Raw genomic sequence first — 24,817 nt, forward strand, 5'->3', positions numbered from 1 at the left:
AGTAGTAAGAACAGCTGAGAACCCACAACTTGATCCACAGGTAGCAGGCAGGGATGGATGTACACTGTGAATGGCACTAGTTTTGGGAACCTTAAAATCCACCCCCAGAGACACACTTTCTCCAACAAGGCCATAACTCCTAATCCTTTCCAAATAGTTTCCCCAGCTAGGGACCAAATATTCAAACATATAAGCATAGGGTGGCTATTTTCATTCAAATAGCCACAGTCTGTGAAGTCAAAGGTTCAAGTGCCAAGGCCTAGCCTTACAAGAGGTCCTGGTGTAGGTTCATCTCCTTGCCCCAAATCAGGGTTTTCTCTCTTGAATGCAGTAGCAATTGCTTCTTCCCTAAATCCCACAGCTATCTGTTGCTCTATGTTGAACTTCCCAAGCCTCTAATTGGCAGTACATCCCAATTCTTCTGCCAACAACAGCATCTAACCTGGATACTCTGCCTCATGTAAAACATGACATCTGAATGAGGTTGGAGGCAGGCAGGAAGAACACTAGGCTGATTGGAAAGGGTTTCATTAAAAAACAAAACAAAACATCCCTCCCTGTTTGAAGTAAACAAAGTCTGCTAACAAGGATTCTGCTTGCTGGGGTCTCCAGCTGTTCCCTCCAGAGTGCTTGGGTATCAAAGCTTTGTAGCCAACAGTAGGACTGTTTGCTTGGCTGCCAGAGCAATTACAGCCTGGCAGTGTTCAGGTCTGTTACTGCTTTCATGGCGATTATTACTTGTCTGCTCATGGATTCTGAAGCCTGTCTACACACACATAAACCCCAGGGATTCACCAAGCCACAGGCACAGTGTTTGCCGTTGCTGCTCTGTGACTCTGGGATTGATATGAATGTAACATACTCCCTTTATCTGGTAAGCCAAACCAAAGAAACATAGACTTACATTCAGAGGAAAGAAAGTTTCCTGCAGCAAATGTCAGTTCTACAGACAGGCCTAGGGTAGAGGAAAAACAGAATCTTCCTTTTCAAATGAAAAGATCTACTACCTGTACATTTAGATCAGGGTTCCCTTCCTGCACCTGGCTCCAGAGGCATATTTGATGCAAAAATGTCCACAATGTGTATTCCATTAGTACTTTGCTTATAGCAAAAATAAATAAATTTATGGAAACAAACAAATTTCTCTTCAGAATAATCAGAATACTTTGCATTCTTAGAATGTGCCTTTTACACATATTTTTACAAATATATATGTAATTGGGCTTCTATTGTCTGACAATACTAACAACTTAGAAAGTTTAAGAAACAATCACCTTTAATGTTAACTGTATTAATATTCCATTGTGGTCAATAAATTTTTCTTATTGATATGTTAGCTCAGATACTGAAATTAATCATTACTTCTTAATTTACTTATTGACTGGAATCTAAAAAAAAATTTACACAGTGATCTTAATTGCCTTTAAACTGTCAGTGGTGATTTTTTTCTTCATTTGGCCAAGCCTCATTGACTGATCTGAATACTAAGTGGTCCTATTGCTTTTGGTCAGATATTATTGTTTGGACCTTACCAGGGAATCCTGCCACACAGCAATCAATAGACTTAAATGCATGTGAGGCCTTCTTGTTGTTTATGTTCAAGTTTTCCCCATTCTGTCCCTTTTTAATGTATTCAGTGCAGCAAAAACCTGAAAGAAGATGATGCACATATTCATGAGAGAGTGTGTAGGTGACAAGAAATGTTTACAACTTGAGTGCCTATGGGCACTGGGCAGGCAGTGTGATGACAAGGGACTAGAGAAATATTAAGAACTGCTTGCCAAACAGCCTGTGCTTCTATACAAGCTTAGCTTTTCACTTTTCAAAACTGAAAAGCTGTACCACTTTTCAAACTCTCTGATAGATAAGCATTATGGCTAATCAGAAGATGTCTGTAGGTACACACCTTCCAAAGCCTAGCTTAAATCAAAGAAGTTGTGTTTCCTGAAACATGCAAGTAGCTCCCCTATTTTGATGAAGTCCCACATATCCAGTCCTTGGGGACTGACACATTTTTCTTTTCCCTTTTAGTGATGCTTTCACTGTCCATCCAGAACTAAAATCACACCCATGAACCAAGCCCATAAGAAGTGAAGGCAATCTTTTGGGGATGGCTGATGAGCAGGTCTCCCTTGTAAGCTGGAACATGCTTCTTTTAGCTTGAGTCCTAGGACACCATGGGTAAAACACTGATGTGCATTAGATGAGTGAGTTGACCACAGACCTTAAACTATTTTCTGATGATGATGGTTTGACCCAGCTCCCCTGTCAAACTTCATAAAACTGTCCAATTCTTCGTGAAACCAGAGCTATTACCCAAAAGAAGCATACATGTACATGGACATTTATTTTAAGAATAATCAAATGTTTACAACATTTCTTGGTTATTTAAACCCAAATAAATTCTCTTGAAGAGAGCAAATGAACAATCTTCAAGTAGCCTGTGACCTGTGCTTCTGGGAGAGGATGCTGAAGTCTCACCAGGATGCGTGATTTTACAAGAGCTCCTTTCCTCTGCCTTTGATAATGGATATGCTGTGTTAGTTCAGATTTCCAACAAACATATCTGACTAGTAATGGGTCATTGTTTTGGGACAATTTTTATCTACTTCAGAATCCACATTTTTTTTTCTCTGAATAAGTTTCTTTTTTCCATTCAGAATACATACCCTAGGAATAGTATTCTATTACCTTACTCATTAATTTAATTAAACATAATGGTAAAACCTCTAATTTCTTTTGAATATCAGAGATTGCTTTGCTTTACCTATACAATATTGGCCAGAAAAAAAAATAGAGAAAAGTAAATAATTCACATAGAAGAAAACCAAGCAGTCACCAGTGGCACTCACTCATATACAGAGATGCACAGACATGCATTTGTCATCTCTGAAAATTCTGACTCTGAGTTTGGTGCTGAAAACCCCAGAAACACTGAGCTCAGGAGATAATTCTGCTGTTAAAGTGCTTGGGGTAAAAGCATGAGGACCCAAGTGTGTATCCCTAGAATCCACATTAAAAACAAAACAAAAGAACTAACCCCTATCACTGGGGGGTGGGTAGCAGGGAGCAGAAATAAATAGATCTATAGAGCTCATTGGCTAGCCAGAATGGCCTAATTCATAAGATCCAGGATCAGTAAAAACAACTTGGCTCAGCAATTCAAGTGCAGAGTGGTAGAGGAAAAGACATCCAATGTTGACCTATGGTATACACACACACACACACACACACACACACACACACACACACACACACACCAATGCACTTACTTGCATAATATCCTTGAATTAATTGACCCATAGACAGAGCACCTATTCTACACTTTTGGGCAGAGCATGTGTTCTTTACAGCTCATTGTCACAGAAGCACTTCAGTGGTAGGAAATATTTTCCCATTTTAAAATTGAGGGTACTAAAGTTAAAAGCAGTGTGGAAGTGAATGTAGTTGTTTAGATAGGGGAGTGGCTGAGTTGAGATTCTGATTACCTGAGAGCTCATTACCAACAAACTACACTATTCCACATGACAGCCTTCCTGGGGACTATATACTCAGGCATAGTACCCCTCAGATCATCTATTGACACCCATTGGCCATGAGCTGTTGACCCATGGAGTGCCATGTTTCTCTAAGAAGCCAGTAGACAGGACAAATAAATGCCACCACAATGTTTCCTTCATTGTTAAAATGAGCTGAGCTTAAACCATGTGCTTAGTTGCAAAATTGGCTTCCCTTTTGGTTCAGGATTCTTATTTCATCAAAGACACAAATTTATGAATGTCCCATAGGCATGTATAATGGACCCTTTTCCTGGTAGACAACATGCATATGGGAATGGGGAAGTTGCAGCTTCATATTTGTGTTATTCTGTGCCTATACTAAAGAGTTCAACTTGCAAGGCCAGAACTCGGCTTTGTCGCTGTGGCCAGCAAAGCTCTAGGTGATCACTATCCTTCCAGCAAAGCTTGTTTAAATGATGGCTGCAACCTTTGGGAAACATGGGAAAAGCCGCCTCTTTGTCTTCTTCTTTCTAGTCTGATGGAGTAGAAGGAAAGTCTCAAGTTAGATCTGACAGAACCCACACAGACCCAGACCTAGAGACATCACTTTTGCCATCATGGAAAATAGGCTTGGGAAGGCTGTGGACGATGAGCACAGGGCTGTGAGTGGTCATAGTGAGGAAAGAAAGCCACATGCTTCTACCCACAACTGGGCTATGCATGTTCCTGTGCCATACTGAGAGAGCTGTGTTTCTGGAGGTTCTCAGATGGAACTAGAGCTTTATATGTAGCCTGAAATAAAAGATGACCTCTAGATCTTCAAAAGTTTTTGAGACACAGGTATATGAAGCTTGACTTTATTGTGTGTGTTGCATTGGCATGGACCAAGGATTTGTTTCATCATTGTGTTGGACCCTATCTATGTAACTTTGCACACAGCACTGCCAGTTTATATGTCTGTGGATCAGAGAAATAGGCTTGCTTAATTCTAGGACATTTAAAGATGCAGTATCTGTTTCACAATTACCATTGGCTGTGTGGTTCATAAAGACATAAAAGGCACTCAAAGACAGCTTTGCTATCTGCTGTGTGGTCATTCATAGTATAGGGACAATTTCTCCAATAAAAGACTCAGTAAGTCCAACACAGAAATGAAGGACATATTTGAAATCCAGCTCACACCTTGTGCCCTGCTGGTCTAGTGAATAAATGGTGTTTTGTTTTTTTTCCCCCCAGTTACTAGGGAAACAGTTGTCAGTAATGGAAGAGGAAACTTGGGCTGAAAGGATAGGCCCTGGGGGGTTGGGGGGCTTTGTATAGAAGAACTCATCAGATAGAGTCTAGCAGAGTTGGCAACACGCTTCATGATTGATTCATTCCCCAGCATGAAAGCATTAGAGTCCATTTGATGGAGTCGATATGCGAGGATGCCATAGAGCCTATCCACCAGCCTCTCTCTTTTTTTCCCTGCTATCTATTAGCGTTCTCAGCTCTGCATAGCTGGTTTGGCTAAGTTCTAACTTCTCTGTTGGGTACATGACAGGTAGGGAATGCACAAACTAAATTCCAGTTCACCATCTTCTCTGGAGAGGTGGCTGAGCAGTGAAGAGCACTCCTGTACTTGCAGATGATCCAAGTTCAGTTTCAAATATCCACGTGGGGCATTTATAACTCCACTTCCAGAGAGATCCAACATCATTAGCCTCTTTTGGCATCTGAGCTCACTTGTACACACACATATACAGAAATATACATTTACATATTTAAAATAATAAAAGTAAACCTTATAAAAGTCTTCAAAGAGACTCCAAAAGTCTCTCATCCCACACATGCATTTTATAAAGATTTTTGAGAATGTTTCTAGGAACAATACCAAAGAAATAGATTGTTTTATAGCTATGACTAGACCTAAGTTGAAAGATTCTTATACCATAAGGAAAATAGTAAAGGCCTAGAATGGGAGTCTAAAGGCTACCAGGAAGTATACACAAGGAAAATGGAGGCTTCAGACACTGGATATGTCAGGAAGGATAAACTAGATTGACACTGAGATTCCATCTCACACCAGTCAGAATGACAGTCATTCAGAAACTAACAGATGCTGGCGAGGAGACAAGCAAAAGGGAAATTTTATACATTGCTGGTAAGAATATAACTTACTCCAATTACCATGGAAAGAAATATGGATATTTTGTCAAAAATTAGAAATGGATCTATCACATGACCCCATTCTTCACTTCTAGGTATTTACTCAAATGAAACCAAGTCAATATGTCAGAGACACCTGGTTGTCAATTTCTATTGTAGCACTATTCACAGAAGCTAAGTTATGGAACCAACTTTGTAGTGTGTATTTTTTTTTTTGTGCGTGTGTTATTGCAATTTCATTTATGCATAAAAAACAAAATTATGTAATTTTCAGAAAAGTAGATCCACCATAGGATCATATTATCCTAATTAAGTATCAGCAGGATAAAATTGTGTTTCCTTTCATTTGTTTGTCTTTGATTTTATATACAGTTATGTATGTATATATGACATGAAAGTGAAAGTCATAGTGAAACTATCTAGAATGAAGGAGGTAATGAGAGGGATTAAGAGGAGTAGAAAGGGGTTGGGGATTTAGCTCAGTGGTAGAGCGCTTGCTCTCTGGTTCGATTCTCAGCTCAAAAAAAAAAAAAAGAGGAGTAGAAAGGATGTATAGGAGAGATTATTTCTAAAGCACTTTATACACCTGCATGAAAATGTCTTCATGAAGCTCCATACTATGTAAAATGAATACACTTAAATAAAACCCTATAGATTTCTTAGAACATTTATTCCTTTTCTATTTGCTCCTGTTAAGTATTTAAATCAATATGATTGAATCTCAACAATTTTCAAAATAATTTTAAATTTAATTTCATTCATGAACATGAAACTTCCCATTATATGAAATATTAGTTCAGATGTGCTACTATTTTCAAACTAGATGCATTGTTTAGTGGCAATGAGCTATTTTTACATGATTAGAAAATGTGTAGATGTAACAGTCTTATTAAATCAGAAACACAGAGCCAAATGCAGAGTTAAAAGCCCAAGAGGTCAGAGCAGTAGCGAAGAGCTAATACTAAAAAACCTTCACTGCTGCTGTCATCCTTCCTCTCAGAAAGAGGCCTACTTCCTGTGTATCTGACTTTTTATTGACTTTCTGTTCTGCCTTCTCATTGGTTGTAAACTCAACCACATGGCCTCCTCATCACTGCCTATCTATACAGACCTCCAGGTCTTCTATGGTTGGTATTGAGACTAAAGGCGTGTGTCTCCATACTGGCTGTATCCTTAAACACATAGATCTGCTCATCATGTGATCGGGATTAAAGGTGTGCACCACCACCGCCTGGCTTCTGCAATGGCTTGCTATTAGCTCTGACCCCCACACAACTTTATTTATTAAGATACAAATAAAATCATTTTTCAGTAAAAATAAAATATCACCATAAAAATGCACTAAGAAAATATATTTTAGTTGTGATAACTCATGTGAAGCTATCCACTGTCTCAGAACACAGAGGGAAGTCACTTAAGTTTTTGCGAAATACTGTCTTCTGGACCTGATATGCCTGTTGTATACATGAGCTCATAACACCTCTGTGAAAGTACTTTATTTGCACAACACCTGTACAAGATGAAAACAGTTAAAATTTCAGCATGGATGTGTGAGAAGCACTTGAAGCTCTATGCTGGCTGAGGAGCTGATGGCAGTTGGTGGTTACTGGGGGAGGAAGTCAATCTTCTTTGGAGAGGTGGTCACTGGTAGATAGCTCATGTCCCAGTGATTTATCCATATCCTTGCACATATAGGCTCTACTAACTGAACTCAATGGATTTTATTAAAACAAAACAAACAAAAAAAGGTAGAAAGATCATGAAATTGAGAAGGAGGACATTTTGGGAATATCTACAAGGAAAATGAAGGAGAAGAGTTAGGATTTAGTTTGACCAAGATACATTGTATATATGTATGAAAATTTAAAATAATATTTTAAATAAATTTGAGAAATAAGCACAAGGTGAACAGCAGAGGAAATCTTACATACACACAGGCACATTATTGGCTAAGCAACCATGAGTATATTCATTTCACAGAATGTATTCTAAACAAGTGACATCACAGAGATAGTCATGACGTAGTATTGAAACAGAGGAAGTCAATTATTTCCTTAAAATTATTTTCTGGACTTGGAATTCTGAAGACTTTTTGAATTATATCCAGTCCTTTGTGGATGTGCATACGTGTATTTCCATTGATGATGAGATCAAATGGTTCCTGGTTTCAGCTCTTTACCAGTTAGGTGTGATGAGAAAACATTAGTCTTTAGTTTTTAAAGGTTTCAAATTTCAAGCCTTCAACTTCATAATCAAAGTGGGATGGTTTTTATCTTTGGACTAAGATTTTTTTTCCCTTAAGTATTATGACCAATTACTTCTGCTTTTGCATCATTAGAGGATATACCCTGACCATATAGATCCTTTGCACTGTGCAAGTTCTTTCCTGTTTTGTGTGTTTGCCTCTTGTTTTGTCTATCATGCTTTGCATCAATTCCATCATGTTCAATGATGAGCATACCGCTGTGATATCATGGGTCTGCCTTAAGACCATTGCAATATGGCCATCATTACAATGAGTGATAGGTGAGTCACACAAAAAGTTCAGTGTCCAGTGAATGCATATGCCTTAATTAAAATGTTTGATTGCTAACGGTTCTAATCATTAGCTGACCTGTTGGATAAATGGTGCAAGTAGGCTTGCTGATACACAGTTGTTGCCACCCTTAATTTGTACACAAGCAAACAAGCTCATGGTCGGCATAGTGCAGTGGAGAACAATATGATAAAATAAAGCATGCCTATTTTAAAGTGTGTAACAGGATTTTCGTATCTGTGAATGAAAACTCATTATTTTTTAGGCTGTTTATCAAAGCAATTCTGGGATGAGGATTTTTGCCACATGCTTTTCTGAAGCTGAATTAGTTTGTCAGAACTGAAGAACCATCTATTGGCATTTTGATTTCCTATGTTTTGTAGACCAATATGAGGAGAATTAGTGTTGTATGGTTCTGCTTTGCTTTCCCAGAATTCACTGTAGTTATCCATTTGTTTCCTTGTCAGCTCTTGGTAAAGTGCAAGAATGCATCACACAACTCTTGGATGTTTGTTACTATGTCCATTCTCAGATATTTCATAGATAGAATGTTTTTGTGAATAGACTTTTTATTACACTTAGTAATTTATTTTGGTGTTTCAGAGAAAAAAAATTGATTTTCATGTATTTAATTTGTAACCTTGTCTACTTACTTAGTTCTTTATGTGTGTCTAATGCACTCTGTGTTCTATTTGCTTGTTTTGACTTACATTAGTATATGACCAGTCTTCAAACAATGATAATGGGATTCATTCATTCAAAATGCAGCTCATTTTTCTTATTGGATTTTCTGGAACTTTTCAAAAATTGGTAAATAACAGTGATGAGAGCAGGATATAATTTAGGCCAGAGCTTTAATAAGGGCAATGTTACAGCTCTTGGTTTTATACAGCATTTGCTTTATCATTGATAACAATGAAGACTGTTCTAATGTGCATGGGCTAAGTTACACACACACACACACACACACACACACACACACACACACACACACCTCCATACAACCCATGTCCTACAGAGAGAAACAGAAATTGAGAGAAAATATTATTTTGGAAGCTCAATAAGCTATAAATAACTTTATTTCCATTCTATATAGAAGGAAACTAAGGCATTAGAATGTCAAATGACTTCTTTCAAACCATATAGCTAGTCATGGTAGTATTCGGAGTGAAGCTCTCTGGGTGCAGATACTACTTCAAAATGTCATGAACAGTGCTCTCTGAAGGCTCACATGCCACAAATTTCATCAGGAATGCATGCACCTGCTGTGAGTTCCTTCTTTCTTCTCTGTCTTTTAATTTCTTGTTTTGTGAAATATATTTTAGTGACATTCCCAATGACACTACTATCCCATCAAAAAGATACTCTCTAGGTCACATTGCATAATTTTTGAATATTTTGGTCCTAAACAGAATTTGTTTAATTTGGGATCTAAATGTTTATATATGCCTGCTTTATATCTACACCAGTCTGGTAAGCCTTGTCTGCTTTTAACTTAGTAATTCCATCTTCCATCTCCATACTGCATTCTTTCCTAACTTCTATTATACCCTTTCCATTCTTCTTATTTATTCTCAGTTCTATATGTCCTTGTTTCTCTGAGAACATAAACGGGAAATTTCACAGCTACTTACTTTGATAGTAAATCTATTTCAATAGAAAACATTTGTTCTGCATCTTGAAAGTATTTGTTTTTATTTTAGCTGCACTATTTCTTACTAAAATACTATCTTCCCTGTGTATATATTTATAGGGGTGTTCAATAATGCCCCATTTTCATAAAATGAGAATTTTCTAGAGATCTTCATGGGCTAATACCAATTTCTGTCTTGGGCTTTGTGGAAAAAGTTGAAGACCATTCATGGTTTAGGGATTGACTAGAGACTAGGAACCATCACGTGAAGCCAGGACCATGAGCTAACAACATCATCAATGAAAAGTAAAACTATAATGTGTGAAGGGATAAAATAGGGATATTCAGTGGGCTTGAAGTAAGCCTTTATTTGTACTTACTAGTCAGAACCCTCCTTCAATTAAGTTTGAATTCAAAATTCACAGTAGAGCACATAAAGGTCATTACTTAAAAATGTGATCTATAGTAACATTTTATGCTCATGTCCCTAAGAATGTAAGGCAGAAAATCATAATTTCTAACTTGAGAAGAAAGCATTGAAATAAACCTACAAAAGATTTCTTCAAAATTCAAAAGATAAGAACTTAGAATTTCAATGATAATGAAACAACTGAGCAAAAATCCTACTTTAGCACTATTTAAAAGAAAAATGGAACTAATAAATAATGCCCAGGGCTATTGCATATGATAAGGTAAATCAACATAAAGTAAGAGTTTTAGAAACAATTTTTAATGTTTTAAAACAAGAAGATTCAATACAGTCCGAGCATTAGCAAGAAAATTCAATATGGCTGGAGAGAGAATCATTGAAATGGAATTTTTTTTATCAAAATGTATCCAGAATTTATCATAATAAAGGGAGAAATGAAAAATTTGTTATTAAAGTTAAGTCATATGAAGGGCAGAATAAAAGAAATAAAATAAACTTATTAGTCACTTAAAAAAATCCTTGTCAGAGAACAGTAGGAGAGGCAATGTTCAAAAGGCTAATGGGTGTTATTTTTCTAGAAATTTTGAAAGAGTTGTTATAATGTCAATGAATTCCAAATGAAAGAAATGAAAATCTAAATTTTCTTAAGAATGGTAAGGATTAAAATATCTCCAAAAATCAGAAGAAATTTTACCTTTCATCTATTGATGGAACACAGCATTTTAATAACCTTTTTAGGTAATAGAGTTCTCTTGGAATTTCGGTATCCAAACATATTCAAGATATAACTGTAAAATCCTCTCTCTTCTAAATATCTGTGTTTTATTGGAAAATGATAGCAATAAAGTCTGACAGGGTTTGGAGCCCAGGAAGCTGGGTAACCACTTCTCTTCATTGTTATCTTTTCAGTATATTTTACATAATTTGTGTGTAGCTTTATTTTATTATTAAACCATGAGCATTTTCCATATTGCTAAATGGTTGTTATAATTACCATTTCAATGGCTCCATTACATTCTATCAGATTTATTCCATTATAGTTTTCTATAGTCATTCCTTCTTTATTAGACATTTAGGTTTTATTTCCCTCAAATTTTGATTATTACATATAACATTGGCATAATTTACATTTTATGCATATAGCTTCACTTTCATTTTCAATCAGTTCATTAAGAATAGTTCCCTGAAGTGACATTATCATGTCAAATGTTATTGAGTAATTTCCCTAAAGGTACGAATCAATTTACATTCCAACAGACACTTTGATATCTAGCAGCCTTTGGCATAAAGGGAGGTCAGAAATGTTGCAAACTTAAATATATATGCACTAATTTGCTGGATGTAAATGGCAGTTCTATTTTAAAAAATGAAGCTGACCATTTCCCCACATATGTTTATTTTAGTTTTTTTTTTTTGTATTTTATTCTAACCTTTATGCTATTTAAACCTATGTTTCTTGAACTCTCTTTTGATCTTACTCATATTTAACAAATATTGTATGGGAGGCAGGGATTATTATTATGTAAGACATTTGATTGTTATGGCAGTGAGATGTATTTACTTCTAGCATGAATAGCCACTTGCATATTTTAGCAACATTATTACAAAAATGTCAAGGTAGAACACATAGTTGTCTTATCCACCTTGACCTTCATGGCTCTTATTGCCCTCTTTTACAGAGGTTGAACAAGCTTAAAGTTTCTATTACAGATTGTTAAAAAGCTTGGAGTGACTCTATGACACAGTTCTGGTGAGTGAAATGTAAGCAAAAACATTTTGGTGATTTCTCCCCCATTATTTTCTTTTCCTCCCCTTTGGATGATGCAGTAGATGGAATTACAGCAGTCATTTTTCAATCATAAGAAAATTGAAAGGAAGACAGATGATATAACCATGATTTTGAGGTGTTGAAATAATGCCATGAATCTTCTACCATGCCCTACATTTATATACTATGCAAAGGAAAATCTTACTTGCTTAAGGGAATATAGCCAGACTTTGTTATTGTCTCTGGGGTGGTTAATGAACTATTAGGGAGAAAAGTTGGTTTTCTATTTTGTTTGCTCTCAGTTTTAACTAATGTAACTACAGCTTTATACACTCACTACTGTGAGACCACCATGTAACCAATTTAGAGGTTGTACATGATATCTAACACATCATACCCAGAGTGAAGTGGTTCTTCTTGAGCAAAAATATGCAAATTTTAATGTTCATGAGTTGTGAAAATGGAAGAACACTATTTGAATGAACTCATGAATTCTCCACCGAGAGAAGTCAAGGTTCATGTGACAAGTGCAGTGTGTGTCTAAGGGACAGTCTTCAAAGGTCTTTCCACATTCACTCAGGAAGGGGCCTTGTTTGTTCATTTATTAGGCATTGACAGTGTACCATGGATGGGTGTGTGTTCAAATAAGAAGGAGATGCTACTCAATCTTTTCCCTTGAAGGTTTATTTCCATGCCAGGACTTGAATGTGAGAAAAAGATAATTTATATAAGCAAACATTATTAATATTGTGTAGGAGTGAAAATAAAAAGAAAGTAGGAAAGAAAAATCAATAGGAGAGGGCAAAATGAAACTGCAGTCTCGCCCAAGTCTTCTCAGCCAATAAAGTGATATGAGTTCCTTTAGGAGTTTTCTGAACTAGTGTTTTTATGATGCCAAGTGCTGCCTGGAATAAGTGGGACTACACTGGGGATAGAAGCTATTTTCACATTATAAATGCTATCACTGTGCTGCTATCAGTGTACTAGTGTGAAGCAGTGGCCCCTGGCCCATCAATACTGGACATGCTAGTAGATGAGTTTCTACAGTGCTTATGCAGTTACATGCCTAGCTAGAGGCTGGGATGTGTATGGAGCCCTCCCAGGTCCAGAAGGCTGGAGTTTTCCTTTTTTTTTTTTCTTCTAGTGGACATTCCTAGGCCACAGATATGAGGCAGAACAGTGGATGGATATGACCTTCATGTCCTTTCCTCTGACCCAGTCAGGTCATTCTCCAAGGAAGAAGAAAGTCTACACAAGACTGAACAAAAAGTCAGACCTCAGAACTTCAGCACACAGAAAGTGACTCTGGGGGTTTTCTCTCTCTTTAAAAAGTGGTCTTTATTTCCTGTGGACTTGAGGAGGAAATAAAAGCGATTTGTTCAACATCTGTCTTTCCTTGTACTTTGGCTATTTACAGAAGAACTTGTTTCCTTCAGCTCTGATGCAATGTCTCCTTTCTTTAGGAAACAGGTGTCAAAACAAGCAGAAAATCCAATTTTCAAGCAGCTCAAATCAACTTGAGACTTTCTACTCACAGGGGATCCTTTACCTTGGAAAGCTCCTATGAGGCTTGAGGCTTCCCAATTTCTACATTTGTTTGGTTTCCTTATGATGTTTAAAAGCAATCCTTAACAATCAGTCCTACCCTATCTCTGTCCTCTAGAACATAGCAGCACTGTTATTTGGATGGAAAGTCCTAAACTTAATTTTAACTGACATAATGATTGTACCTATTTTGGAGAACTGTGCTGTGTGCATATAATTTCTAATGATTAAGCAGTATGGACATGTGTATAATGTCTAATGATTAAGCAAAGTAATTATCATATCCATCACATCAAACATGTATCATTTCTTCTTGTGCTGGTGAGATATAAAAGCATTTTTTTAGTTCTTTTGAAATATATAATAAACTGTTTACTATTTTATAATTGTATGTTGTAATTATAATGTTCTATATTATAATACATTGAATGAAACCAGTTATTTTGTACAATTAGTATATTCTAGTAAAATATTTGTTATGATCAAATGTACTTTATTAAAATAATCCATTACTGATTATTTTTATTTAGATGAAATATGTAGGTCCCAGGGCTATTTTGAATTTCCATCACATGAAACCTCATTTTTAGGACAACAGAATGAGAATCTGAGACAATTTCTATTTATATTGTAGGGACTCTGGAAAACTTTTCATCAGATACAAAAGTGACAGAATTTATAATACCATAAATGTCTAGAGGGGAGGATGATGATCCCATTTTACAGATGAGGGAGTCAATGCTCATAAAGTTCCAGAACCCTACATGACAACATCAGAAACTAGTGAAACCATGATTTAAATCCAATTCTGATCTCAAATTTTGAAAAACACACTTTCTCCCTTGCTGTGTACCAGTCTGTGTTGTGTATAGAATTTCACATGCAGTGATGGAGGCAGAATTCCCCTGCTGGTGTCTGTTACTTACTGAGTGTAAGACCTTGGATAAGTTCCTTGCTTTTTTGTGTGTGTCTGAATCTCCTTCTGTGCAGATTAGATAAAATAATTACTTTGTAGGGCTTGGTGAGGAAATACCAACATCATTCTGTGAGTCTGTGAAACATTCAGACCACTTATTGGCATCAAGTAGATACACAAAAGATTTTGTTTCAATTGCTTTAAACTGCCCCCACTCTCTACCACCCTCTCTTCCTCCTTCATAGAGGGGATTTGTGAGAGGATTTCACTATGTCATGCAGGCTAGTCTGGAACTCATAATCCTCCTGAGTCAGACTCCCAAGTGCCTCAGCCAGCATGTCTCATCACACCTGGTCACTGGGCTCATCTCTACTCCAGGGACTATACCTGGAGGGCTGGCCTTGACTCTACTTTTTGCATTACTCCAGCACAGGTGAAAAGATAATTTCAGGGAAATCTGGTTCATTTTCAAGTTCTGGTATTAATATATGGAGGATGTTGCCCATTCTATATCATTATTTGATTAAATTAGGGTCAAATGATGTATTTCTTAACAAGATTATTTTATAATAAATCTTTGTCTCCATAGTAAATTCCTCTTCAAAGTGCAGATGGACACTTTGTGGGTATCACTGCAATGAGGGTGGGTAGAGTAATTGGTCCTGTGCCACCCATGCCCTTTATCATCCCCTCAAACTTGCTATCCTGTCAGGAAACATAGAATGTTCACGCAGCACAGGTTTAGAAAAGCCAACTTTGGAAAGTGACTGACAAACACTATTACTCCTCAATTTCTGTGATAGACATGTGTCTAGAGTCCCTCTCCCTAATCTGAAAATGTCACTACTCAATTCCCACTGAGTAGTCACTGTTGATTGCTTTGTTTAACTGACAGGGTCTACAGTTTGGTACCAGTGAACTGGAGGAAATGGGAGCCATGTTCTGCTTGGGCCTTTTCATCTTGGAACTCAAATCTGCGAGCTGTAGCCATGAGCTCTTGGCTCAAGCTACAACTATGCTGAATGCAGACGTTCTGGACCACTACCTCCAGCGGTAAGACGCTTATAGGGAAATCAGGGATGTCTCAGGTATATTCAGTACAAGTGTCCTGGTGAAGCAGATCAATGGGTTCCTGACAGACAGAAAATAAGAATGAACTACCAAGCAAAGGTAGGTTCAAATGTACTGTGAGGAAAGCCAGACTTGGAACTGCATAGATACTGAAAATGTGGAGATTGCTACATATACACACATGTATAGATACAAAATATTACACATTTATAAATATATAACTATTATGCATTGCTTATGATAATGTAGCTGAAGCTTGGTGCCACAGACTTATACATGTACAGACTCTTTTCAAATTACATTCTTATATGTGTAACATTATTGAGCTGTTGCTCAATATGAAAATGGGGAAGCGTCTCATTGACAATTTATAGACAAGTGTCTCTTTCTTGAACTGCATGATACTGGGATAGAATATGATTTATCATTGGTCAGGAGAAACTAACTCACATGGTGAGGAATGGCTAGATATCTGAGAATTGAGCATCAACAGCGAGTCAAAGAATGGAGAACCATTATCTAAATGAGCTTTTTGATGCACTTTCCTGGAGAAAAATGCTTTAGCCCTGACCAGAATAAATTCAGGGACAAGAAGGGAAAAAAATAATGATATGCAAAAGAAGAGAGGACCAGGAGGCTCCAGAAGTTTCAAAGAGGCTAAGTCACAGCCTGTACTTTGAGCAATGGGCCCAATGGGGGATTTACTGTATGGTGGTAAATGAGGAAACATATAACTATGCCCTTTGCCTCGAAAGGAAAGGCAAACATATTAATATGGGGAAGCCTCTTATTTCCAGCTAAATTTCATTAGTTTTCTGCATGTCACTATTAAATTGCTGTTTCACTGTGGCTTCTTACCAAATGACCAGTCAAGCCTAAAAAGATCTAGTCGTGTGCATTAATACAACTTTGGAAGGCCTCCATTTCTCTAGGACTTAATTATCTACCGCAGTAATTAACTTGTTCACCACAGAGTAATATAGATCTCAGATGACAGAGACTTAAGTAAATTCAGACACCAACCTCCTGGAGATACTGCCACCCTTTACTTTTGTTTGGGCATTACAAACACTTCCATCTGCCCCTGATTGCTTCTGTATGACTAGGCACCCGAAGGTTTGACCTGTTTGACATTGTCTCAGAGTTTTCAGATTCCCCCTCTGACAACACAGGTATCCACTTGCCTCCACTTGTATTTCCACTCATCTTCTCACTGTTTCCTTTGCTGAGGAATATTAAGTGGGGACGTGGATGAATGATCTTCCTTACCTTTCTCTCCCCTTCGTCCTAAACTGCTCATTGAGGGAAGATTGAGCAGACCTGGCAATGCTTGCTTTCCCTGAATTGATTGTTCCCATCTGTTTGATCCAATGCAGTAAGGATTAGTTGCCTGTAAACGAGAACAAGAAGAAATCTATCAAAGAAATGTCTTTTCTAATTCAAGTCTAAAGAATTCAGTGTCAGGCTTCAAATACAATGGCTGCTATGTGGGTTGCCATAAGAAGGTAGCTGTCACACATACCTCATACCACTGACCATCAGTCATCAGCTGCCACCAGTCCAAGGATGCTGAGGCTAGACAGTGCCCTTTGACCTCTGCCTCTTCTTAGAGTGACTCAACAACTTAAGGGTGATATCTGAACAAAGAATGTGATTAACATGCTTGTTTGGAATATATTTAAATTAAACTTGTTAGGTGTGTTTGGTAGATAACAGTAGAGAAATGTTTCATACAGTTTTATTTGTAATCAAAATATCTGTTACATTGTGAAGCCATTTATCAAAACAGACTTTGGTCCCTGCTCAAAAGGCGCCATCACTACATGGCTTGAGGAAAATCAACCTGAAAGTTTCTTAATTCCAAAATATCCCAGGAAACAAATCTGTACTGACTAAAGTAGGACCAAAGGGAAACTAATAAAATAAAATCTGTTGGTGTGAAGCCAGTGATAGCCTGTTTGAATTATACTTGATTAATTTTTATCTGGTGAATAGAGTTAAATTAAAAAAAATCAATCATATTTGATTAAACATTACTAAAACAACACAACAAACTGAGTTTATTTTATGTTGACCAACTACTACAGGGCATGGGTCCTGCCCTGGAATGTGGTTCAAATATCAAGAAACTGATTTTCCCTTTATTAATTACAAATGTCATCTCCAATAGGTGTGAGGTTTTGTGTCCACTTCAATTTCTCAGTGCTGGGGTTTTGTCTGGTTTGAAAAATTACAAAAGAAAAAGAAAGAGAGAAAAAAAGAAATATGAATATTAACAAACCAAATCCTAGGAATTCCCCCAGCACCAAGATTTTATGCAAATGCCAAGCATGCAGTTAATGTTTGTCAACAGATCTCCATATGCTGTTTTTATTTATAAAGTATTTTAAAACATTTTGTATATGTATGAGTGTGTGGTGTACATGCATGTGCATGTAAGTATGCACATCCCATAAATACATGCAGAGGCCAGAGGAATACATTTGGTCTCCATTGAGACATGGTCTCTGAATCCACTTGTCTGGCAACCAGAATGCTCCAGGAGCCTCCCATCTCTGTCCCCCACTGTTTTAACATTTTAGGCCATGACTGTCTTTTTACATGGGCACTGGGGATTTGAACTCAAGTACAAGTGTAAGCACAGCAAGTGCTCCTAGCCACCAAGCTATATCCCTAACCAATCTTAGTATATTTTAAAGGGATCTGTGCCAAACTTCCAACACCCTGTCTCTTCTTTGGATACACTAGTGTTTCTACTACCCTTTACAAAGATCTTGTTGTTATATTCTAAGAATGGAAAAAGGAAAGCATGTTCTTTTCCAAATGTTTGCCTCAAAGAAATGCAAGGATATGGCATTTGAGCCTTAGGTTTTCTCAAATACATTAACCCCTGGGAACTGACCTGCTAGGAAGAGAATGTGTGGCTGTACACATGGACACCGTGTTTTCTGACAATAGGTTTCATGCCTCATTTACCATAAAAACAATTAGAGTGCCATCAGATCCACAGAGCAGCTTGCTGTCTTTCAGTAGAGGAAAGGTAGAAACAGTGAAATAAAATGCATGCTCTCTTTGCTTTCTGTTTTCTTTTATGTCCTCTTCCTCCCAGTTGCTCATTTAAAAATGTCTGCTGACTCCTTAAAAGCATCTTTTGCTCTCCTTTCCTTCTCTCTTCCTTTTTCCTCCCTCTCAATCTTCCCCTGGAAATAACTGTGTGCAGGGCAGGGAGGGATGCTGAGCCTCTCTCTGGAGGTGCCGTTCATCCCCAGTGACAGGTCTTTTGCAAAGTCATTTAACAGTTTTGTTGAGTCAGCTGCTGTTCATCTGGATTTGTGTTCCTCCACTGCCTCTTGATCTTCTCAGCTGAGCAGCCTATCTCCATGTGTCCCTCCATTAATAACAGAGCCACGCTCTGTGCCTCAGCAGTCGCTCAGTAACTCGGAGCTTCTCCAAATCACAGATGGCCTCTTTGGTCTGAATCTGCTTAGCACTTACACACACCAAATTTGCTTAGTTCTTTATTTAGTTTGATGGGACAACACTAAAACCCAAGATCTTATGCAGACTGTAGAAAAAAATACCCCTTTCATTTGTGTGTTTGTGTCTTTGTGTGAGGGTGGGTAGGTGGGTGTACTTACAGACCAGATAATAATCTCAGATGTTATTCATCTGAAATGTCACCATATTATTTTGCAATAGCATCTCTCATGGCCTGCAACTTGCCACACAAGCTAGGCTAGGCAGCCAGCAAGCTCTAAGAATCTTCCTGCCTCCATTAACTCCTCCCCTTCCCTAACTCACACAATGTGAAGATTATAAGCAGGTACCACCATGCCTACATTTTATGTGGATTTTGGGAACTGAACTCAGGTTCTCTTGCTTGCAAGGCAAGCATTTTTCCACCTGAGCCATCTCCTTTACCCTAGGAAAAAAAATTAATAATTAAAAAGCAATTGATTTTTATTTTCAGCTATATTTTTATTGTATGGAGAGATGACTCAGCTCTTAAAAGCATGGCTCTTGCAGAGGACCCAGGATCATTTCTCAGAACTTACATGTTGGCTCACAATGGCCTGTAATCTTGTTCTAAGAGATTTGAAGTCTCTTCTAGATTTTGTGGGCTCCTGTATGCATGTAGTACACATAAACACACATACACACACACACACACACACACACACACACACACACACACACAGTAACTTTTTTTTAAAAAAAAAAAAAGAAGCAAAGTATGGTTTTTCTTCTTGAATCAAACTACAGAATTTGGAAGACATAAAAGCACCCCACTACAGTAGGAGATCTTCTCTCCAGGTGCCACCAAGCCCCTACAGTCCTACAACCCATGTATAAAATAATCACTCAGATGCTTATATTACTTATAAACCAAATGGCCATGGCAGGCTTCTTGTTATCTACTTCTTCTATCTTAAATTAACCCATTTCTGTTAATCTATAACTTGCCATGTGGCTTGTGGCTTACCTGTACCTTACATCTCGCTTGTCATGTCAGTGGCTGGCAGCTCCCTCCATCTTCTTCGCATTCCACTTCCCAGACTTCTCTTCTCTGTTTGTCCCACCTATACTTCCTGCCTGGCTATTGGCCAATAAGTGTTTTATTTTAACCAATCAGAGCAACACATTTGACATACTTGTACATCCCACAGCACTTCCCCTTTTCTTTTTTTTTTTTTTAAAGGAAGGTTAACTTTCACATAGTAAAATTACAAATAACAAAACAATTATCAAGCAAGAATTACCATTACAATATCTAGTCTACTTATAATATCTAGTCTATTAGTATTTAGCAAAATTAAAGAAGATATACTATCTATCCTATATCTGTGAGTCTAAGGTTTCATATCTAGCTTATCTTTTATCATAACTAAGGAAAATTATACCTATCTAGTCTTCAACTACATCAAAGACCTCAGAATGATATAATACTACCTGAGAAATGGGAGAAGGATGCAAGCAACTTTAGGGAGTCTTGCAGGGTAGACAGAGACAGCTGGCAGCCTGGACAGTCATCCAATGTTCTTTTGTAAAGTTGGGGCATCTCTCTTCAGCCTACAGGGCTAGTCTCTCAGTCATTTCTCTCTGTGTCCTGTAGAATGTCTGGCAGTTTCCTTTGCAAAGCAGGAACCTGAAGGATCATTTTGTCAAGCAAAGTTCAGTGGTCACCTTTCTATGGGTCCTGCACATCCAGTTGATCAAGAAGTCCAGGCAAGAACAGTTTCTTGCCCAAATGGCTATTTTTGTCAAGGTGAAGATAAACTCTATATGAAGTGTCTTCGATGCCCATCCTCCTCTCTGAAGTAAAACGGTGCTGCCAGGAGCAGACATGTCTCACTGTCCAGAAAGTCTTAATTTTTAAAATATTTTAAATGCCATATTCTTTAGGTCTTTGAAGTATTGAAGATTACATATCTATCTGAAATATATCTATCTATACCTAGAAGACTTAACTAACATAGCTACAAGCATGATTATCACAGATGACTAATTATTAATATAATTTAATTATCCATTACAATTTTAAATGAGCTGTATAATCATAATACCTTAAACAAGAGTAGATATACACACAGTATAACAAAATTAACTTTAAGTTTGTATCACTAGACTAAAATCTATACCAATGTAAAACATTTAAACAAGTTGTTGTTCTTTAAAAGTAAGTTCACTAATCTACCCTTTCATCCTATTATATCTATATCATATCCCCTTTTTATTTCTTTAGAAAGATCACATTTATAATCAACCTGATTTAAATAAAAAATATTGGTTTTTCTCTGTCTCAAACCAGTGGGCTCTTCTGACTGGGGACACAAGAATCTCTTAACCTTTTCTTTTAGGAATATGCCTGGGTTTAGAGAAGGAGTGAGCCAATTCCATCTCCAAAGCCAGCTTGATACATTTGGGAATTTGGGCATAGTTTCTCTTACTACTTCCTGCTGGAGGGGGGTGCTGTATCTTATGAGGACACAAAGAAAATTTTAGGATTATGGAGTAGTCCATGAGGGTAAACCTATGAGTCAGTTGCCTTGAAACCATTCTGGATGTTGGATCATCTGGGCCATGGTGTCATTGGAGACCTTTCAGGTGGTCTTGGCTGATCAAACCTGATGTATCTTAATCTGGAACAAATCCACAGCCTCTGGCTTTCTATGGAAACAAAAGCAGAGACTCTTTTCCAAAGCAATATATCCTTATATCCAAATTTTGAAGTCAAGGTACCTTTAAAATTTACATATTTGTTTAACTCAACAGCTTTTATGATCAAATCTTTTTCTGCAGTTAAAAATCCCAAAGACAATACAAACCAGATTCTCGGTGTAATATCCATCTTTGTAAGACTGAAACACCACTGTGGCTGCTGGCTCCGCCCACCTCAGCTTCCCAAAGTGGCGGTGGTTCAGTTTACCACCAGCTCTGGGTCTGGAGCCATGTGTATCATCAACTATCAGAAGCAGTTCTATCAAAGCAGTGCATAGCCCAGAATCTTGGTTTTTTGTTTTTGTTTTTGTTTTTGTTTTTGTTTTTGTTTTTTAAACTAGCAAAGGCTAAATCCACCATGCATCAGAGTAAAGTGCCACTTGTGCCACACTGCAGGTCAGAGGCACATGACAGGAACCCGCCATAGTAGCTCAAACCAGCAGGCTGCTGCTAACTTGAGACAACTAGGAAGCTGTTTTTAGCTCTGTTTGAGAATCTTTTTTCTCAGGTTTTAGGTGGAAATTCTTGCCAACACATTGAGCGCCATTTGTAGTAGGAGATCTTCTCTCCAGCTGCCACCAATCCACAACCCACGTATAAAATAATCACTCAGATGCTTATATTAGTTTACGACCATGGCAGGCTTCTTGTTATTTACTTCTTCTATCTTAAATTAACCCATTTCTATTAATCTATAACTTGCCACATGGCTCATGGCTTACCTGTACCTTACATCTCGCTTGTCATGGCAGTTGCTGGCAGCTCCCTCCGTCTTCTTTGCATTCCACTTCCCAGACTTCTCTTCTCTGTTTGTCCTACCTATACTTCCTGCCTGGCTACTGGCCAATCAGTGTTTTATTTTAACCCATCAGACCAACATATTTGACATACTTGTACATCCCACAGCAACCCACCCCTGCCTTTAGTCATCAAGATAACCTTTGTCAAAATTCACAGTGAATATTTTAAAAGACCGTATAATTTCTTCCACATTTCCTACCAATATATACTCTTCATCTTTCAGGCTTGGTGGTGCTGACATGTAACTCCAGCTACTTGGAAAGCTGAGAGAGGATAATAGAAAGTTCAAACCTACCTGGATTATAAAGAAAGTTAACAGCCAGCCTGAGCAATTTAGTGAGGCACTGTCTCAAATTAATATGTAAAAAAGAGGACTATGGATGTACATAAGAAGTCAAGTCAATGCACACGACCATAGGCTCAATGCTCTATAAATAAGCATATACTGTATATACATAATGATATCACTTTGTTATAATGTGCTCACATGTATGCACCTAGTATATTTTTCAGCTTATACCCTGTTCCATCAGACTTCAGGCTTGTAGCATTACAATGTACATTGCTGATGTCAAAAGTATAGCTCATTACTATTTGCTTAGGAAAGTGATCCGTGTCTTCCTATACTTATCTCCACTGATGAATTCTCTACTGAGTTTTTAACTACAAAGCTTGACTCCCTGGGATTTTATCTTGAATTATATTAAAATAGTAGATGTATTTGGTCCATTGACTACTGATGTCAGCATCAGATCTGATACCTTGTGTCTATTCATCTGAGTCTTTAATCGTCTTCACCAAATATATCGTGGTTTTTCTGATTCCTCTTCATGATTCTTTAATAAAGCATAATAAGCTTTAACTTTCATCTTTAAAAATTTATTATCACTCAGACAGCTGTCATTTCCTGTTATTATTTTAGTTATATAGGAAAATTCTACATTAGTGTGGAGCTACTTACAAGTTCACTGAATTCAATAATTAGACTTAAAGTTGTTTTATGAAATATTTTTCTGATAGACAATAGTACCATTTATAAATTTTGATAGCTTCCTTTCTTCCTCATTGCTCTTTATTCTTTGTCTTTTTAAAATCATCTGGGAGATTTTCTTTTTATTTATTGAAGTTATTTTTAGTGTATGTATGATGTGTGTTTTTGTTGAGAGTGTGGAGGGTTGCATATGTGGAGGTCAGAGGACAACTTTGGGAAGTTAGTTTTTTACCTTCTAGCTGTTAGGGCAAGATCTCTCTTGATTCTTCTATGCTATGTAGTTCAGGCTAGCTCACGCATGAGATCTCATGTCAGGATCCCATCTCCTACACTGCTGTGGTAGTTCAGGGGATTACAGATTCAAAATACTGTATCTGGCATTTTGCTGATTCCAAGGACCAGAATGAGGCCATCAAACTTTCATGGCCAATGCTTTTAGCCATTCTGAACCATCTTGCTGGCACATGCTTTTCCCTCGCAGTATTGAGATAGTCTGTGTAGTCCAGTCTGACTTTGAAATGCACTGTGTGGCTGGCTTTGAATGCCTGATATTTTTCAAGTGCTGGGATTATAGATGCCTGCCATCATATCCAGTCTTTCTTTTTCTTGTTATAAGATCTTTATATTCTTTCATAGACTCTTTTTTTTTTTAATTCAAGGAGATTTTTTTACTAGGGTCTAAAAGAAAAAATGCCAAAGTGAGCAAGAAGAAAACAAGCCATGTCCTCCGAGTTAGGTTCACACAGAGGTCAGCCAAATGTCAGACAAGCAGCTGCATGGTAAGGAAGAGAGCTTTAAGAAAGAGTAAAGCACAATGTGCTTGGGAAAGTTGCCTGGGACAAAGACAGAAAGGAGAGGAAAAGTTACTCTTTTGTGAGTCAGGGCTTAGGTAAACTGGTAGACCCAACAGAGACTCAAGAAGGCCTGCATTCATTAGATCAGTGTTTAAGTTTGAGAATTCTCTAACTTCATCAATACAATGATGTAGAAATGAGGATGATGCTAAGCCTTGAAGAACTGACAAAATCAAAACATGGAGATGTGACTACTAATCATAGAGTAGTTGTCTAGTCCATTCAAGGCCCTGGTCAATGGCTATTGGTTTGATACTCATGTCCAGTGTCTTCTTTATTCTTTTTGCTCTTTCATAGCTCATTCCCTTAAAAAAATCATAGTTGTATGGATACTCAAAAATGTTATCTCGAGAAGTGATTGTTTCTTCTAATTAGGAGAGTACTTATGATAGTAGATTTTCTGTT

General features: G+C 37.4%; 1 protein-coding gene across 1 annotated transcript in view; it reads left to right on the forward strand.

The window, feature by feature from the left end:
- Agbl1 (ATP/GTP binding protein like 1) overlaps nucleotides 1-24,817 on the forward strand; it is a 791,956-nt gene that overhangs the window by 558,031 nt on the left and 209,108 nt on the right. Inside the window, exon 22 of the mRNA XM_036170190.1 lies at nucleotides 15,372-15,529. Within this exon, the coding sequence (XP_036026083.1) occupies nucleotides 15,372-15,529 (158 nt within the window). The remainder of the gene's footprint in view (nucleotides 1-15,371; nucleotides 15,530-24,817) is intronic.

Source organism: Onychomys torridus, chromosome 1 (assembly GCF_903995425.1).
Source record: "Onychomys torridus chromosome 1, mOncTor1.1, whole genome shotgun sequence".
Classification (NCBI taxonomy): Eukaryota; Metazoa; Chordata; class Mammalia; order Rodentia; family Cricetidae; genus Onychomys; species Onychomys torridus.